This window comes from Lytechinus variegatus, chromosome 9, assembly GCF_018143015.1.
Source record: "Lytechinus variegatus isolate NC3 chromosome 9, Lvar_3.0, whole genome shotgun sequence".
Lineage (NCBI taxonomy): Eukaryota > Metazoa > Echinodermata > Echinoidea > Temnopleuroida > Toxopneustidae > Lytechinus > Lytechinus variegatus.
In genome coordinates, this window is record NC_054748.1 from 26770139 (window position 1) to 26791290 (window position 21152).

The 21152-nt window shown below is 35.0% G+C and overlaps 1 protein-coding gene and 1 non-coding gene across 3 annotated transcripts; one reads left to right on the top strand and one right to left on the bottom strand.

Moving 5' to 3' along the window:
• Nucleotides 1-19: 19 nt before the first annotated feature.
• TRNAD-GUC lies at nucleotides 20-91 on the top strand. The gene has a single exon. It is a non-coding gene; the product is annotated as a tRNA-Asp (tRNA).
• Nucleotides 92-4433: 4342 nt separating this feature from the next.
• On the bottom strand, nucleotides 4434-19275 carry LOC121421588 (vesicle-associated membrane protein 5-like). 2 transcript variants are annotated; one of them, XM_041616342.1, is made up of 5 exons: nucleotides 19071-19275; nucleotides 14196-14412; nucleotides 8933-9012; nucleotides 7359-7422; nucleotides 4434-6665 (listed from the first exon to the last, which is right to left on the bottom strand). In XM_041616342.1, exons 2-5 carry the CDS (start codon nucleotides 14392-14394, stop codon nucleotides 6646-6648), a joined length of 363 nt encoding a protein of 120 aa, XP_041472276.1. In that variant the 5' UTR covers nucleotides 14395-14412; nucleotides 19071-19275; the 3' UTR covers nucleotides 4434-6645. The 2 variants fall into 2 exon arrangements, with proteins under 2 accessions (XP_041472276.1, XP_041472275.1); XM_041616341.1 differs by lacking the exon at nucleotides 19071-19275 and adding an exon at nucleotides 18145-18311.
• Between the last annotated feature and the right edge of the window lie 1877 nt (nucleotides 19276-21152).

Consider the following 21152-nt stretch of genomic DNA (forward strand, 5'->3'; position numbering starts at 1 on the left):
GTCCCCTCTGCCATCCAATTCCTTGGTAGTATAGTGGTAAGTATCTCCGCCTGTCACGCGGAAGACCGGGGTTCGATTCCCCGCCAAGGAGGATTACTTTTTTTTTCTGTCTACACATAGACAAAATGTAACGTCTACAAAATATTTGATTGGCCATTTAATTATCACATTTGAACTACTATTTATAGGGCCTACAACGTCAAAATATATACCTGCAAAATCATTTCCTTGACAATTAAGAAAATGTGATTAATTAAAAAATATAAGACAAAAAGGCGAAGATGGTACAGATTAGAAAGAGAGAAAAAAAAGAAATAGAGAAGACACCCTCCTCACACCAAATTTGCAGGCAGTAAATGAGTATCTTAAAATTGACTGATTACAGAATTTGAATGCCTGAATTCTAGGAAAATACTGAATTCCATCACCAGTTCCCCCTCTTTTTCTTTATTTACCCAACATAATTTTTCGATTTTGATCAAATTTTCATTTTTTTTTTCTTTTTGGTCTGCAGGTAGAGATCACCAAACTTCAATTAACCTGAATCTTTATTTCAATACATTATATACCCAGTATATTCTTTCACACAACCTGCCCCCCCCCCCCCCCCCCCGTTAGGCGGCGGAAGCAGGAGGGACCCGCCCCCCCCAAAAAAAAATAAATTTGAGGTGGGGGGACGATCCCCCTTAGATTTCTTGTTGATAACTTTTTTTTTGTCCAAAAGATTTGTTGGTCCCCCCCTAAAATTTAGGTTGATAAACTTTTTTTTTTTGCTTGTTAAAAATTTTTGGTTTCCCCCCCCCCCTAAATTTTTTGCCTTCCGCCACCAATGCCCCCTCCCCCCATTAACAGAGTTTGATACACTCCTTTATACTTTGCTTGTCAAAAAAATTGTGCCTCTAAAAACCTTAAGGTATATATATCCCTGGTACCAGGGCAGCGTAACATAAATGTTTCTAATGAATCTTGAAAGGACCACTCTGATTGGTTCCTTGGGGTGTATTTTGATCAAAGGCGCATGACACAATGATCTCGATTTGTAACTCGCAATTAGCGACTGATGGCAGACACTCATGTTATGGAGCACAGGGGGCTGTTTCATAAACCTGTTCGCAAGTTAGGAGTGACTTTAAGAACGACTGGTGATATCCATTCTTGTGGTAACTGATATTCACCATTAAATGTTCATTGCATGGCGATTAGCGCCTACAAAAGGATCACCAGTCGTTCTCAAATTCGCTCTTAAAGGAGAATTAAACCTTTCGAACAAGATAGCTTGTGTGAAAACGAAAAATCAAAGAAACAGATCAACAAAAGTTTGAGAAAAATTTGACAAATAATGAGAAAGTTATGAGCATTTGGATATTGCGATTACGAATGCTTTGGTGATACTCACATTGGCAATGCGACAAAGATGTGTGATGTCACTTGTGAACAACTCTCCCCATTACTTAAGCATATATTTCACTTAAACTGCCTCTTTTATCACATCTATCAGTAGATCATGTGTTCTTTCTATAAAAGGGCATGTAATACAGATTTTCAGAGAATACATTATGGATAAAGAGTATGTATCATCATGAGAAAAAGCAAAAAGAGACATTTTGGGAGCATTTTATAGTCCACCAAAGGGAAAGTTGTTCATATGTGACATCACAAATCCTTGTCACATTGCCAATGGGAGGATCTCCATAGCATTAGTGATTGCAATATTCAAATGCTCATAACTTTCTCATTATTTGTCCAATTTTTCTCAAACTTTCTTTATTGTTATTCTTTGATTTTTCTGTTTCGACACAAGCCTACTTCTTCCAAAGGTTTCATTCCCCTTTAACTTATGAACAGCTTTATGAAACACCCACCAGGGCCCAGTAACATATACTTTTAGTTATTGACTACAATTAATCATACACAACAATCATGAAATGCAATCGATCGCAGAAATCAGCCCCATGATCGATCGCTAAGCTTTGTGATACCGGGACCCTAATTTGCTAGGCTAATTGTGTCAATTTAATAAATCTCTTTGCACAGAATTGGTGTTGACCATTAAAACTTTATTTCACATGAGAACCTGTATAAAAGATGGTTCATATATTCAACATTGAATCAGATATATAGCACCAATACATGAATAAGTAATGCCTACAATAGTACAATTGAAAAACAAGTACATTTTTTTACAATCAAATGAGCCAGTTGGTTTCTACAGATTAAAGAATTGAATAAATTCTATTCATTTTCAACGAGCTCTGCCGAAAATTAAACAGAATTAAATCTTTAATTGACAGAATGAAAACATGAATCTACTTAAAAAATAAAAAAGCTGGATAGATCAACGTCAAATTAACAATCATGATAATCCCTGAAATATGAATAAACCTCCTCTTAAACAAAAAATAAATCCGTCAAAACTTCATAAAACCTTTAAAAATTATATCTAATGGATACTTATGTTCATTACATTATATAAAAAATATATTATACATATATATTTTCTAGATCATCTTTAAAATATAACATATTAAGGCACTTCCCTTTCAAGGCAATTACCATGTGAAATCACGAAAATTCATTGTTTGAATTAAGACAAAAATGATGCATATATTGAAGACTATATGGATTCACAACTACATAAAATAATAACCGATGCTTCAACCATTGCCAGTCTCCCATTTCATTAATGTTACAATAACAAATACACAAATGTAGTGTACTATCAACCAATCCCATTAAAGAATTTTAGTAGCTTTCAACTTCATTGCAAAGTTAATGTTACAAGAACAAGTTTGATGAAACGGGCCCAGGTCAAGAATATATTACATTCCCAACATCAATATTTGCTTAAATGATATCAAATGACCCCCCCCCCCCCACCCATCTAATCAGATCCTCATTCCCATACATGGCATTGCATGAGTCAAGTAAGAATTTGATTTTTTCACTCCACTCAATCCACTAGCAGATGGTTTTATTCTCAAATCTAAGACAATCATGGCTAAACTCAATTGGTCAACTACCATATAGGCTAATTCTTAGATTGCATCACACCTTCATGGCTAAATGACTCACTAAATAAGTGAACTAACAATTTCATCTATATGTTACCATTTGGTCTAACCATTAGTTGGCTTATGTGTCTTTTTGTCACATGCCCATGTGGTCTAATTTTCAATTTGTCTACTTCATACTTTGGACTTCGTCAAAAGAGAATTTGGGTCAAACGAAGGTAAAGAAAAAAATCTAAAAAATGTGAAATTCAAATTTTTACAAAGAATCAACAAATGGAGAGTCACTACACTTTTGTAATATTGGAATGTGAGGTAATACACAGCATGATTCATATTATTGAATGTGAAACCAAAGGTTTAGAAATGTTTTTAAATAGAAACTTGAATATGAAGTGCAAATGGAATGCATCAAATTTTTCCTCATAAATTTCAACAATTTTACTCATGAAATTTAAAGTGTAAACAAATTTCATCCAATAATCTCATTGCTAGTTTTTATAAGTTTGGTTTAAATGAGATTGAAATCTTAATTTTGTTTAAATCTCATTTTTAGATTTCAAAGACGGATCGAAGGTTTAATAAAAAATCTTATTTAAATCTGCATATTCTAATCAAAGCTTAGGCACTCCAAAAAGCATCAAATTAGCTTGCCATAATTCAAATTGTTAATAGAGTCAAGCTAAAGATCTTCATAATAGGTCCAAAACTATATTTTTACAAAACAAACCAAAGACAAATTCAATGGCCTTACGTTGCTAAGCTTTGAGTTACATTGTCCAGATAGTAGAGTTTATACAGACATAGAATGCTGTAGAATGATATTCAAAGAGCAAAGAATAGCAAATCAATCACACTTCAAAATATTAAACTACCTATACAAAAAAATTCAAGACAAAATGGTAAATAATATACTGCTCAGTATAATGATGAATAAGCAAAATACCCTTAAAGTCTGCTAATAAACCTATTTTTTATAGAGAATACATGATACCTCAAGCAACTATCGTTTGCTTTAGAAAAGACAATTATTTATTCATAATATACAATATATCAAAAACAATTCATGTAGGCATTTTCATACATGTTATATCAAAACGCTGCTTCAAAATTTCACACACACTACATTTTTGATAGTATTACATGTCCCAGTTCTTTTTTTTTACACCAGTCATACCCCCCCCCCCCCCTCCTCTCGCTCTCTTTCTCTAACTTTTCACACTCTTGGTCAAAAACACATAGGCAATGACTTTTTGGCATTCAAAACTGAGTTGATAAAATATTTTTTTTTACAGATAAATAAAAATATCCCTTGTCATTAAAAATATCAATACCATCATACTACCCCCCCCCACACACATTGATTGTTCTCTCTTCCTATTCCACCTTCTCATGCTCTGGGATTATGACACTCTGAGATATTTTGTGCTTTTTAGTTCAGATGAATTGTCAATGCATGTCACCCTACTTATATCAGTTACCAAAGAATTAGTTATAAAGTTAGTTATATAGTTAATTTTTTTTCCGTAATATATCCTTGTATTACTAACATACCAATCTCATTTACCTTGTACACAAAATTTGGCCGAGTTTTTATCACTGAGCTTTGAACCAAGTCTAAACAATCCTTTTGTGGCCCATCGAAACCACATTTGTGTAATGCATTTAATAGTCTTAGCAAACCATATTCTCAAAGTACATCTGCAGACATTGGCATGGTGTCCCACAGGATAATCTTCCAGTATTAGAATATTAGAAATTTATCCACATTGTGCTGCACTCGACCCAGGTGAGGTGAATGGGTACCCAGTAGGATTTATTCCTTGAACACTTAAGCATCAATCAATAAGGCGGCTTAGCTACAGCCAGGGTAATAGTATGATACCAAGTATCAAAGTGCAGTTGAGTATATATGCACATAGCAACTGTGCTATATAACTTGACATATTTCATTATTATTATCATTATAATAGAGTAAAAAATCGGTGCTTCACGAATAAGAAAGCGCACTGTATGTATTCTTTAACATTCTACTATTCAAGGTTGCTCCATCAGCATTTTGTGCGATTGTGAGGAGCTCTTTGAAAACAACTGGACAAACCTGAGCTAATTTATGTCATGGTTGCACTTGCATTGATGACCAAATCCCCAGTGTCCGAGCTGTGAAAGCTCTAATATTGGCAGTTCTCTAATGAAGACAGCCTCTGTGGTATATGTGTTAACGCTATAGTCACACCGGCAAAACTGATACCAAGCCAACAAAAGCTTTTATGCTTTTACCAATGACATATCATCGGTTTTGCCTGGAGGGGAAGATCGGACAGTACATAGACCGACTAATGAAACACTCGGGAGGAGCGAACCTCAGCTTTGATGTAACAACCTTTTTTTGATTTTGCGTATCGCGAGATGGTTGTGTACATAACGTACATGTATGAGAGAAATGGTGAAGGGTTGAAGGAAAAGACGATTTTTACATTAAAAAATTGTTTTCAATCATTTTTTTTTTCTTGAATTAAAGATGAATACATTTCAGAGGTTTCTGGGTAAAAAAGGGTGGAATGAATCCCATGCACCACCCTTGAGCCCTCTCCATAGGCTCCTCTCTCATTTCTCCCATATGTTTTATACACAGCCGCGTGTCGATGTGCGATGGGTTTACTTACTCAAAGCTAGTGGGCATCCTTCCCCATGGGCATTTTTATGGCGTTTGGGAGCGTTTCAATAAATCGCCTGCGTGTCCGATCTTCTTCTTGTAGTATCTTTGCCTGGAGTCAGTTTCATAGGTGTGACTGTAGTGCAATCAGTGCATCATCAAAGACCCTGAGTTTTCCACCATTCTTCATACAGCTGTCATTTCAACATTTTGGCACTAGACGCCGCTATGAAGTTAACCTCTTTGGAAGAAGCGAAATTAGAAAATGCAACACGTACTGGCAAAACGCCCTGATTTTGCTTTCTTATTTTCATATGGCATTAGTGAATGTAATTGAGTTTTTTAACATATGTATCACTCAGATATGATTATCCACATCTGGGGCCAACCTTTCAAACTAAAAGAAAGTAGTTGCAGCAAATAATTATTTCATGAGAAAGTCTTCAAAATCAAGGTTAAATGCCACCATATTATCGTAGGTCTAGTTCTGGAACTTATCTTGAAAAAATCATGAAATCTTAGCTGAAAACCGATAATTCTGATGATCACCAATACAAAAAGGCATAATTATGTGGGACAGTGTATTACTATTATTTGGAATAATACCCGACACATTAAATTCTGTGCTTATTTTGCTCAATTCTGAGCAATTACACATCTTTTTCCAGAGCCATTTGGCACATGATTTTTATTTATACATACAAACACTTGGGTGGTCGGACATTTTATTAGATTCTGTTTGAAAGTACTCATTTAGAGATCGTTGCCACAACTGGCATTTATCTTTAACGTCACCATTCGAAGGATCTGACAAGCCCAAATCTCTGCATCAATTTGTAACTTTCACCATGTAGGATACAGATCACAGGTGCACGCCACATTGCCCGGTTTTGCTGTCCTTTAAATATTATGACACAAGAGGGCGCTCCATGGATGGATCCTTTGGGTGGTTTAGAAACACAGGAGAGTATTCTGGCATTACTACCATGGCTTTACTATCACTGTATAAAACAAAGAAAAAAAAACAAGCATAAATATCTTGAAACATTAAAGAAATATTAAATCAAAATAATTTGTTCAATAATCTAAAATCAAATCACTATACAGATCCTACATTCATAAACATCATTTGTATTTATACGCGTGAATTGATTAAGACGCTCTAAAATGAATATGATCACAGAGGTTTTTCCAAAGATATCATTACTGATAAAAAGTCATACTTTAGTGCAGACATGCACAATATGTTTCGAAAGTTCCCAAATAAAGTACTGAAGAAGCTAAATTGACAACCGAAATCCTATAAGGTACATACATGTATCACAATAATAAAGGCTTTATTCATAATTGTCTGCTTGCCAGCTAATTAGACCTTTGAGTCTTATATTGTAGGTGCTTCTCACTTGCTAGAATTCTGTCATGTCATACTGCGTATGAAGGTGGCCTGAAATTTCATTTCATATGCATCAAAAAGATTATTTTCTAGATATCCAGTTTATTAATTCATTGATTAAAAACTGCACCTGTAGGAAAATTACACTGATAATTTTTAATTTTTAGTGTATTTTATGCTAGAATAGATGAAGATTTACTGATCTTGACTCTATTTTCATTTTTTTTTTATAATGCTCTACTTTGCCCAAAATCCTATGTCAGGACAATCTTTTCCACACACTCTGAATGTGCTCACTTACATAGGATAATCGCTACAACGGCTATCAAAATGAAGAAGATTATCAGCGCCAAGCAGATCTTTGTCTGGAGGTAAAATAGAAAATATATGCAAGAAATAATTAAAGTTGAGTAACTGGAGTTGCAGCCAACACTAATTTCATGAGAAGCTTTCTTTTAGCAGTATACATCTACATGTAGGTGGCGAATGGTACCAACTACATGAGAAATAGGATTACAAAAACTATATATGTATATCAAAATACAATCACAAGCAGTAAAAGACTGAAATGTGTGAATGTTACATGTACGAATAGAAACATAACAAAATATAAAGAAAATATTATAAATAAATGTTTAAATACAAAACAGATTCGTACAGATGAAAAAGAAATGTATCATAAAGTAATACCAAAAGCCATAACATAATTGCTACAAGGTGTCACCAATGAAAAACAGGGGGAGTAAAAGATTAGGAAGAAAGAGGAGAGAGGAGAGGAACAGGATGAGAACGGGAGAGCAAGAGGTGGAAACTGGAACGAGAATAAGAGGCAACCTGAAAAATAAAAACTCATTAAACCAGGGTGCTACATATGCACTTGCCTGCGGCAAGTAAAAGTTAGAGTCAGGCAAGTGTTTTGAAGTAAAGACCAAAACTACTTGCCCAAATTGGGCAAGCAAATTTCTCACAGTAGAATGACCAAAATTGGGGTTGATATGACATGTTGACTTAAAATCACTTTGAAAAAAGAAATGCAATAATAAAATAGATCAGTTCATGTCAAAAGCTCCAGTGTCTGTATTTTGGTTGTTCCGCTGAACTGTGTTGGCTCCACTCACATGGGGATGATAGTAAAATGTCAGAAATTGTTTAATAACTCCCCAGAAATGACGGTTATTCCTGTCTTGTCAAAAGAGAGAAAAAGGTCAATGGTTTATGAAACCGCAAAACTTTCTTTAGAAGAGGTGCAACTTTTTTTTCAATCATTTTTAGGGGCAAGTGAAATCTATTTTGGGGCAAGTATATTCCAACTATTTAAAAATTTACTTGCCTGACTGGGCAAGTGCTAACTAAAAAGTTATGTAGCACCCTGAGTACAATACAAGACATTTAACATAAGCTGATATGTGTGAATTCCTGAAGAAAAAAAAAGAAATCACCTTCAACGATCTGCACTTACATTTATATCAAATGTACAAATACAATAAATGAAAATTCAGTTTTAATTGCATATTTAAACATGATATAAAAAAAGTAACATACATGCATGTACAGAGATGCCAAGTTGAAAGACCAGCTATTCGTGAGATTTTCTGTGAATCTGAGTGAGATCACAGACATTGTGTATATGGGGATAGGCTGTGATAGTTCCGCGAGACAGAGATTTGAGGGGATGAACAAGAGTCTACAATGCTTGAGTCTCACGCATAATGCACGAGACTTGGTAGCTCTGCATGTATAATATACATGCATGTATGTTACATTTAAAAAAAAAATATTAACAAAAAAAATGTAACATACATGCATGTATGTTACATTTTTTTATATACATTGTATATGCAAAAAAATAATGTCTTAGATTGTTTCACTACTCACTTTTCTGTATTTCCATTTCTCATTTTCTTTCACTTTCTTTGTGACAACTTGGAAGCCTTTTGCCTGAGCTTCTAGATCCTCTGAAATTCAAATAAAAGAATAAAATGTCGAAATTACGATAAAATCAATATTGTGCCACTTCTGTTAAAAAATAAACAGCTGATCAGCTACAAATAATCAACATCCTGAATGAGTTAAATCATTAGTAAAAGGTCTGCTCAGTAAACGGAAAAACAGACTACCCTGCTAATGATACAGTTTTATATTTGGTCGCATGTCATAAGGTGGTCCAATTTCGTGAACAGGGTAAAAATGGTCAAAAATTTTATTTTTTGATATGTTATAGCCATTACCATTCTCTAAATAATGGAAAAGTTTTAAGTCTCGAATACCTTTATTTTTCCTTAAAATGACTAATTAACGGCTAATTATTACATAGACGTGAATGTAAATGTGAATTTTGAAATGTGTTTTTCTCAAAAGTTAATGCAACATTGGATCACCCTAGTAAATTGCAGTTATAATCTTGAAACATCAATAATTAAATCTGTACCAAAAATCGAATAATTATCTATTATTGTATGCAAATTAATTATACTAATTAATTAACAGTATTTAATTTCACATTTTTGCCCCTAAAATACCTGTCACTGTATTTATATGCTTGGCAAAATGACAACATCATGGGTAGAAATGTTTGTTGCAATGATACACAACATTTGTACTAAAAATTAAGATTACAAATTAGATAATTAACCAAATCTCTCCGGTTTACTAATTGATTAGGTTGCAGATCAGAGCTGACATACACATGTATTCCATTGCTGCATATTTTTAAAATTGTCAAATTTTTATGACATTTAGTTGTTCCCTGCTTTAAAACGCCCAGAAATATGAGGATTACAATCATATTAGATATTATAGTAAGTTGTTAATTAGATTTAATTAATACTTTATCATTTACCACATCCACCGGTTCCGCATCCACCGGCTCCGCCACCCCTATTACTTCAAACTTAATGTGCTATAGTTTTTGTTCCTGATATTGTATTGATCTAATTCATAGTAATATATTTAGCCTATAGTTCTAGCTTCAAAATGAGATATTACTCAATAAATTTGGTCAAGATGCTGTGATGTAGCAACAATTTATCCATGGCACCATGTGGAAAATTGTTCATACGCCACCCTTTTTGCATACCCAACTTATGAAATGCGACCATTTGGCTCCCTTTTTTGGAGAGCAGAGACAAACTATGGCTCCAGTTGGCCAGAGTGGCTATTGATGTTATACCAATTCTATACCACAGGGTCCCCATTTAATTTCATAACTGACCAAATTACATGTATGAGCAAAATAAGAATTGTACCTATAGATGCAGTAGTATAGATTAGGGCCCATATTCTGAAACTTTGGTTTAAAGTTGTAGTTTAAAGGTCAAGTCCACCTCAGACAATCAGACAAGCATAATGCTGAAAATTTCATCAAAATCAGATGTAAAATAAGACAGTTACGACATCTTACAGTTTCAATTATTTTGCACAGAATAGTTTTATGCACAATTAAGTCACGTGCAAATGAGAAAATCGATGATGTCCCTCACTCTCTAAATTATTTTGTTTTTTATTGTTTAAATTATACAATATTTCAATTTTACAGATTTGACAGTAATAACCAACTTGACTGAACCATAAAAAGTTAAACAAAATTAATTTCACATGTTAGGGGAGAAATAAAAATTTGTTTCACAGGACAATATCAAGAAAATTAGAATATTTCAAATTTCATAAAATAAAGTAAGAAAGAAATAGTGAATGTTGTCATCAGTTCCCTCATTTGCATACTGACCGGTAACTATTTTGTGAATTTAAGCGAAACTTTAAAATGTCATAATTTTCTTATTTACATTCGATTTTGATGAAATCTTTGGTGTTATGCTTGTTGGATTTTCTTCTTTTTATTCAAATCAACTTCATGTTGGGGTGGACTTGTCCTTTAACTATGGAGAACCAATTCAGGCACAAATCTCTATGAGTACATGTTCAATTTATTAACTCTCATGACACTCAAATCATTTATAACTGTCTCAGAATGATACGAAATGGCTGAAACCATTTTTTTCTTCAATTCTTTCTTTTTATTCAAATATGTTTGCCCATCACGAGGAGATAAAATGATACTGCCCTATGGACAAAACTACTTATTATGAGAAAATCACAGATCCGAAATAATCAATTACTCAGCCTTGGGAAAAGTCGCCCCTTCCACACTTTTACGAAATTGACAATTTGAAACAGTCTTGTGATATCATTGTTTATAACAGCCATTCCTTGCCCACTTTCTTCCAAACTTTCATCATTCAAGCTGAATTTCAGTTTTCTCTCTCTCTGCAGCATTTTATGACCAGGGTGGATTCCCCTTTAAACCAAAAATTCAGAAAATAGGAGCAAGTGTGTCTACACAGGGAGGGTGCTAAATATTAAAGCACTTGGCTGATTGCCTGGGGCAAGTAAAAGTTATAGTCGGGCAAGTGTTTTGAAGCAAAGACCAAAACTACATGCCCGAATTTGGCAAGCAAAATTCTCACAGTAGCATTACCAAAATTTGGGTAGATATGATTTACCGACCCTAAATTTGGTCATGGCGGGCAAGATAAAATCTTTTTACAAGTAAAAAAAATTGCAAGAACAAGGTACATCAATGGTTTCTAAAACCATATTTTGTTTTGAAGAAGTAAAACTTTTTTTCAAGGATTTTTTTTCGGGCAAATGAAATAGATTTTCGGGCAAGTATATTCCAACTATTTAAAAATTTACTTGCCCAACAGGGCAAGTTCATCTGAGAAGTTCACTAGAACCCAGGGTGACCAGATTTCACAAAATGAAATACGGGACAATCGACAAAAGGATCAACAAAGATACACAGTGTTAGACTTGTGCAATATATAGGAATTGAAAGGGAGAGTAAACGAAAGAATGAAGGAGAGAAAGAAAAGACAAAAGAAAACAGATGAATTGAAAAGAAAGAAAGTTCTAAAAAGGAACTGAAGAGGATAATGAAGAGAAAAAAAATAAAGAAAGTTAGAATAAAAGAGAGAGAGAAAAGGTTTCCTTCATTCTTTAAAATGAATATAGAAAGAAAGAAAAGTGGAATGCCTCTGGCCGTCTCACCTGCATCACGCGGTTCAATATAGCAGCAGTGCTGACTTTGAATACTACTCTAACTCGCACAAGATGTTCAGTGATACATGGTTACTCTTATGTCCACTTTTTATGAACTAGACCAATAAACTTACAGAGATATGATGGTTATTGAACAAAAAACCCCAACATGGCCAAAGTTCATTGACCTTACATGACCTTTGACCTTGATCATGTGACCTGAAACTCGAACAGGATGTTCAGTGATACTTGATTACTCTTATGTACAAGTTTCATGAATCAGAACCATAAACTTTTAAAGTTTAATATGATGGTAATTCAACAGATACACCCAATTCGGCCAAAGTTCATTGACCTTTGACCTTGGTCATGTGACCTGAAATGCGCACAGGATGTTCAGTGATACTTGATTATTCTAATGTCCAAGTTTAATGAACTAGACCAATAAACTTTCAAAGTTATGATGGTAATTCAACAGATACCCCCGATTCGGCCAAAGTTCATTGACCCTAATTGACCTTTGACCTTGATCATGAGACCTGAAACTTGCACAAAATGTTCAGTGATGCTTGATTACTATTATGTCCAAGTTTCATGAATCAGATCCATAAACTTTCAAAGTTATGATGGGAATTCAACAGATATCCCCAATTTGGCCAAAGTTCATTGACCCTAAATGACCTTTGACCTTGGTCATGTGATGTGAAACTCATGCAGGATGTTCAGTGATAATTGATTAACCTTATGTCCAAGTTTCATGAACTAGGTCCATATATTTTCTAAGTTATGATGACATTTCAAAAACTTAACCTCAGGTTAAGATTTCGATGTTGGTTCCTCCAACATGGTCTAAGTTCATTGACCCTAAATGACCTTTGACCTTGGTCATGTGACGCGAAACTCTAATAGGATGTTCAGTAATACTTGATTAACCTTATGGCCAAGTTTCATGAACTAGGTCCATATACTTTCTAAGTTATGATGTCATTTCAAAAACTTAACCTCAGGTTAAGATTTGATGTTGACGCCGCCGCCGCCGTCGCCGTCGGAAAAGCGGCGCCTATAGTCTCACTCTGCTTCGCAGGTGAGACAAAAAAGGATAATAATAATATAGGGTATTTATATTGCGCACATATCCACCTTGTTAGGTGCTCAAGGTGCTCCTATAAAAGAAAAGAAAGGGAAGATGAATAAATGTGTGAAGACAAAAAGGATAGAAAGGAAAAAGGAAAATAAGAAAAAAGGGGTGGAAAGAAAGAATGAAGGAAGGAAAAGAAATAAGGGAAAAGAATTAGAAGGAAATATATAATAAATAATGAAAGAAAGGAGGAAAGAGAGGGAGGAAAGAATGAAGGGAACAGAGAATGAGAGAAAGAGGAAATAATGGAAGGAGAGAAAGAACAAAAAAAGAGAGAAAGGGGGAAGGAAGCAAAGAAAAGTTTAAGGAAAGAATGAATTCAGGAAATAAAAAATGGATATTTAATAAAGGAAAGTATACAGAGAGAGAGTGAGAAAGATTCAGGGAAAAAAGATCGGAAATAAAGATAGATGGAACAAAAAGGGCAAGCAGGAAGGATACAAAGATGAACAAAGAATGATACAAAAGAAAGAAAGAGTAAAACAGTTCAAACTTCAAGCAAACAAAATATCTAGTCATCTAACAAATATCATAGTGATATTTGGTGTTTTTTAATATATTTTTAGAATTTTGAAAAACTAAAATGTTAAAGAGAATAAAATTTCAAAGTGAAACAATTGTCAAACTTAAAAATTAGATGAAACAAAGGGGCATCATACACAACAAGACTCAAAACGTAAGCTGAAACAACAAGATCTAGTTATGAAAACTCAATAATTATTTTGTTCCACCGATTACATCTCCAAATTAGTTTAATTGTTATCTCTGCTTTAATTCATCACTTTTAAATGTATTAACTACATTTGTTCAATATTCTGAAATACGGGACATATAGGCGTCCTGGAAAGGGTTTGTGGGGACGCCGGGACAAAGGAGCAAAATACGGGACAATCCCGGGAAATACGGGACGTCTGGTCACCCTGGTAGAACCCTGGTCTACAGATAAAAAAAGACATAAATTACCAGCATTCTCCATCAAATCTTCTAGCTTATCTCCCCTCTCCAGTAGCTTGTCAATATTAGTCACCATGATCTCCGCAACCTGATCGACGTCTTGCTGAAGGTCGTCTATGTTACCATCGTTCCTCTTCTTGCCTTTCTTCTTCTTATTCTTCTTCCTATTATCATTGTCTTTTTTGTCCTTCTTCAGCTCAGCACTCATCACGACTCAAGGTCCCTCCTACACATGCAAATTGAAAATAACTTTTACTTGTATAACTGCTAGACTGGGGCCTAGTTAGTACATAGTACTGCTACTTTGAGGTGTGTTTTTTTTTCAATTCATTTTTTGTAATTTATTTCTATTTTATAAAAACTACAATACAATGATTCATAAAAAAAAATACTGCATCAGTTGAGCAAATGTGAACCACATATTATAAAAACAAGTGGAATGCCTCTGGCCGTCTCACCTGCATCACGCAGTTCAATATAGCAGCAGTGCTGACTTTGAATACAACTCTAACTCGCACAAGATGTTCAGTGATACATGGTTACTCTTATGTCCATTTTTATGAAGTAGACCAATAAACTAACAGAGATATAATGGTTATTCAACAGATACACCCAATTCGGCCAAAGTTCATTGACCTTTGACCTCGGTCATGTGACCTGAAACGCGCACAGGATGTTCAGTGATACGTGATTACTCTAATGTCCAAGTTTAACGAACTAGACCAATAAACTTTCAAAGTTATGATGGTAATTCAACAGATACCCCCGATTCAGCCAAAGTTCATTCACCCTAAATGACCTTTGACCTTGATCATGTGACCTGAAACTCGAACAGGATGTTCAGTGATAATTGATTACTCTTATGTACAAGTTTCATGAATCAGATCCATAAACTTTCAAAGTTATGATGGTAATTCAACAGATACACCCAATTCGGCCAAAGTTCATTGACCTTTGACCTTGGTCATGTGACCTGAAACGCGCACAGGATGTTCAGTGATACTTGATTACTCTAATGTCCAAGTTTAACGAACTAGACCAATAAACTTTCAAAGTTATGATGGTAATTCAACAGATACCCCCGATTCGGCCAAAGTTCATTGACCCTAAATGACCTTTGACCTTAATCATGAGACCTGAAACTTGCACAAAATTTTCAGTGATGCTTGATTACTATTATGTCTAAGTTTCATAAATCAGATCCATAAACTTTCAAAGTTATGATGGGAATTCAACAGATATCCCCAATTCGGCCAAAGTTCATTGACCCTAAATGACCTTTGACCTTGGTCATGTGACGTGAAACTCATGCAGGATGTTCAGTGATACTTGATTAACCGTATGTCCAAGTTTCATGAACTAGGTCCATATATTTTCTAAGTTATGATGACATTTCAAAAACTTAACCTCAGGTTAAGATTTCGATGTTGAATCCTCCAACATGGTCTAAGTTCATTGACCCTAAATGACCTTTGACCTTGGTCATGTGACATGAAACTCTAATAGGATGTTCAGTAATACTTGATTAACCTTATGGCCGAGTTTTATTAACTAGGTCCATATACTTTCTAAGTTATGACGTCATTTCAAAAACTTAACCTCAGGTTAAGATTTGATGTTGACGCCGTCGCCGCCACCGCCGCCGCCGGAAAAGCGGCGCCTATAGTCTCACTTTGCTACGCAGGTGAGACAAAAACCTCTTAAATATTTAATAAAGGAAATAAGTAATAATTTAACCCAAGAGTTGAGTTTGTCAAGATATCTTGCCCTAAAGCAATTTCGACAAAAAACGCAATTGACAGAGTAAAGACTTTAGAAACATATTTGCCAACAAATAACACAAAAACAAAACAAACAAATATCAAAATGAAACAAAAAGGAACAAAGCAAACTCTACACAAAATGAAAAAAGCAAAAAGTGGAAACTTATTCGACACAAGTTCATGATAGATTAAATGCTATTCGATACTTCTTTTTAAATGCACTGCTACATATGTACTATTAAATGTTATATTATCTGGCAAATCGTTCCATAGTGTTGGTGCTTTAGAAAGTTTTCAACCGCTGACCATATTCTAATCCTTAAATACTCAAATACATTGAGTTGAAAGCATAAAATTTAATGTGAGGAAGCAGCAATGGAAAAAGGCACTTTTTCAGCATGAATCAAGTACGACTATACCGTACTCTATAAAGAGGACTGTACATGTACTCAAAGGAAGATTTGAACGATAAATCCGAGATGCAATACCTTTTAAATCGATAAATATAAAAAATTTGGAGTAATTTAAACAATGGCCTACTACGGGCATTATGAACTCAAAGAACAGGACTCATGAAATGAGGTTCTTGACTAAAATGAAAACAATTTCCGTTCCAGTCCATCCTCTAAAATTCAGATCTTATCTACACCCTAGAGTCTAAAATCTAACGTTAGTCTAGATCTAACATTAAGTCTGGACAAGAGTAAGAAGAATAGATCTAACATTAGACCCCAGATCTATTTCAAAAAAGATATGGCATGCCCATCAGCGTTGAAAATAGATGGGAGCGATGAGCGATTCCGCTCTCGTGTGCTTTTGAATCGCTCTCGCAACTGCCTAAAACTGCCAAGTATGAAACAACTCCCAACATGAAAATCGCTCCCATCGGCGCCCATCCACACCTGCAGAGTAGCCAGGCCAGCGCAGCTGCAGATCTTACTTTCATGCATTGTCACTTTCTGACGTAAAAACTAAGTGGATGTTTTAGAATCACGTGCACAGCCCTTCAGAAAATGTGTATCTAGCTCACTGAAACTCTGATATCCATGGGTACCATTTTTCGAAACTTTAATAGTAAAAATTTTGCTTTTTTATTATTTCTGAGACACATTCTAAATTTGCTAGACAATATAAAGTTTGTGAACTCAGAGCAAAATGACAGATTTTTTTTCATTTTAGAGTATTATTCTGCAACACCACTTCTTAAATCTGAACTAAGCCGCCAGGTCCAGGTACTTTGGAAATATGGCAAAGTATGCAGATCCTGCAATTTCAAGGGCAAAATTAGGATTTTCAGTCCTGATTTTTGGTAAAAGTGAGTGCCTGAGTATACTGAAACTAATCAATGCAGTTTTATACCCGCCTAGGTGTTGATTGACTGTGAGCTGGTGTAGGCGTGGCTTAGCATGTGAAATAAGTTGACATTACATGTAGCTGTCTCTGGCTGCACTGTGAGCGTGAGGCTGCGATGCTTTAAATTTCACAAAATAATTTTCAAGTGATTTATCAAATAAGAAATTATGAAAATTATGAAAAGGATTTCCTCGAGTACAGTCTGTTCTTATTCTTAAATTTGAAAAAGATGTAAAAAAAGAATGTTCAGTTGTCATGGTTGTCATTGATTTAATGAGATGCAAAGAATGAACTACAATAAATTAACTGACCATGTAACAATGAATTAGACCTAGACTAGTAATAGCAATGAAGAAAAAATAAATGTCATTAAATAAACAATGTTAAACATTAAATGAATTTAAGAACAAGCAGGACAAACTGCGATGCTACACCATGCATTAAATCATGAAAAAGGGATTTGGCTCTGCCAAAAAAAGGCAAAAAAAATGGCTCTCATTTTTTCTTTTCAAAACATATGATGCCATATCCGTACTAGCATGACTAGCTTTAGATATTGTTAGAACTATGTCACATCATCAATTAAATTAGATTCTAAGTTATGTCTGAGATTTGCATCCAGTACCTATGTTAGCTAACAAGATAAGCGGAATGTCAAGCTTGCCACCTCGCGATTGGGGCACAAAAAAGCGGGCCACGTCCGGCACATCCTCGGCCTCGCCCGCGCCGCCCCGCCTCGGGCCGGGCAAGCCGCAAGGTACCGTACCGGGCCGGTGTGCTGCTAATTGCTATTTTGGGGGGCGTTTTCTGGCTAAATATCAGCGCAAATATGATAGACTCACATGCAACATAGGTCTCAAACATCATCTAGCGTTTGTAAAAACAATATTCCAAGCGATGCTGGATTACTTCGGGAACTTCAAAGGAATCCAAATAAAATATCAAAAACTGAGCTCAGTTGATGGCTCTTTTACTTTGCATGTTGTTTATAGCTGCAGCAGCTGTTGTTGTTGTATTTTTAACTAAGTCTATGTTTTAGTACGGTAGATGGCGCTCTTCAATCATCATGGCATAACACGATTTTCTTGGAATTCTTGGATAGAAAGAATTTTAATTCACGAAAAGAGCGTTAATTTTTTTTGAAGTGGCGCTTTCATCATCTCAGACACGGGTCCCAAATGTAAACTAGTCTGCTGGACAATCCCTTCACTCGATTTAAGGGTCTGAATGTGCAGCCTACTCATGCCTACTCAGGGGCCGCAGAACCGGGGGGGGGGGGGCTTCAGCCCCCCCCCCCCACTTTTTTCCAAAACCGTGTACAAAAACGTAAAATTGACCATATGATTGTGATTTTTAGCATGGTCAGCCCCCCCCCCACACTTTTAAAACCGTTCCGCGGCCCCTGTACTGGAGGCTAGCTCTCTCGCTGTATGCGGCGGCGCGGAGGCACACTTATTGATCAAATTTCCACTCAGGGTCTGTGCCTGCAGACTAGATGTAAACGTACCAAGAAAAAAACAAACGTAACCGGGCAAAGTATAACGTAACGACTGCATGAACTGGTAGTAATCACCCGAGTAATCACTAGAAAACACTTCTAGAGAATCAACTTAATCACAATTACCATACTACTTCCAGAAACTAAGTCTATACTACTATTAAAATGAAATTCTTATAATTTTCAGGTGCAATGATCCATCACAATACTATCATAGTTATTTATATAGCTTAAAATACTGAAATTGAATTATAGTTACAATTAACTTACCAATTTTATTGGAAGCTTTAAGCGGCAGGTTTCACCTGATTTTGAAGAAAAAAAAACTTCACTGAATGCCCAATTTAAGGAGTTCTATATCTGCATTCTGATCAACTCTCTGCATGAAAACTTGGGTAAAACTGATGGCCGATAGCATTTCTATTTGAATAAAGTATGCATGGACCAACTTGAAACTAATTGTTTCCCATAGTTGCTGGTATATACTCTCCGCGGTCTGACCATGTCTATAACGACAGACAATGATTTTGATTAAGCTATTCAAATCAGAACAATGAAGGCCTTCGACATAGGCTACAGTTTATTCTTATAGACTCGGCTTTTGTCTACTATCACAGCAGCCCTATATTTGGGACTTCATGTAGACCGGGGGTTAAACTGGACAAGTGCACCCCAACAAAAAGTTTATTTGAATAAAAAGAGAAAAATCCAACATACATAACACAAGTTTCATCATAAAAAAATCGGATGTTAAATAGTAAGAAAGTTATATTTTAAATTTTCGCTTAATTTCACAAACAGTTATAATCCTGGCTGGTATGCAGATGAGGAGACTATGATGTCATCCACTCACTTTTTCTTTTGTATTTTATTACATGAAATATGAAATATTCTATTTTTCTCCTCATTGTCAAGTTATACAACGATTAATTCCCCGCTGAACATGTGAAATTATAAACACTATGGTTCAGTCAGTTGGTCCTTATTGTCAAATCTATAAAATAAAATATTTTATAGTTCAAACAATAAAAAACACCAAAAAAGAGTGATGGACATCATCGACTGACTCACCTATAGTTGTGCATATCACTGTTTTGTGAAGCGATAATTTGAAATGTCATAACTTTCTTATTTTACATCCGATTTTGATGAAATTTTCATCACTCTGCTAGTATGATGTTTCTTATTTATTCAAATCAGCATTTTTCTGGGGTGGACTTGAACTGTAAGAAAAAGCTAGAGCGCTAAAATGAAACGTCTATATAGTGATTCACTGCACACTGCTTCAGTAAAGACATCAAACTTACTGGCAGATCAGTGAATTCTTAATTCGCACTGGATTTACCTTGACCTTGGTTTAAACTGTGGGCAAAATTGTACCCGCCTTTATGGTCAGAATCTGCCCCCCAAGTACCCCCATTGTGATCAGGACAGTCCTTTAGGGACAGTCCTTTAAGAAATTCTGTATTGTTTACATTAAGTGGTGCTATGAATATTTCATGGTAGGACCACGACGGCCTGACGGTATTTTTCTAATTGAAAAGTCACAAAGTATAAAGGAAAGGACATACTGAGTGGTTATCATTCTGTTTATAGGGGTAGTAGAAAAAAAAATTTCCACGGGGTAAAGGTAAAGCGTGTGCACCCCTTCTATAGGCTCCCTAATAATCTTACAAATATACACTGTCAGAAAATACTGGGTAAAATTTTAAGCAGCATGAGGCTATTATGACTGTTTTCAACCAATTTTGGGCGGTATTTTACCCAATGTGGTGTGAAGCATGTTGTCCAGCAATACTCTAAAAATTCGAATGTTAAATCAACATTTGAAAGGTTGGAGGAGTGACAACCTTTTCCAAATTTTACATCCAACCTTGCATAAAGCTGAATCCAACATTTTAAGTGTTGGGTATATAGAACCATTTAAAGTGGTAAATGCAACATTTAGAAAATGCTGTCACTCCTCCAACCTTTCAAATGTTTAGTTAACATTTTATTTTTTAGAGTGAAGGTTAGAATACAAGCAGCAATTACTTTAGAGTGGGCAAAATTTTCATCACACTGGATAAATAAAAATGCTCAAAAGAATTGCATAATGTTGGTTTCTGGATACATAATTACCCTCATGGAACATTCTTACCCAATATTTTTTAGAGTTTAATGTTGCATCATCAAAATCATGAATAGTTGTATACCAACGTTTCTCAGATGAAACATATATTTTTGTTCTTGATTTTAACGTGTAATGACATAATCATTTATATTCAGGCCAAATAGGTTAAATGGGCTCATAAAAATAAAATATTGCAAGGGTGCGAATCATGTGAGCCAATACTATTTTTCAATAATTAA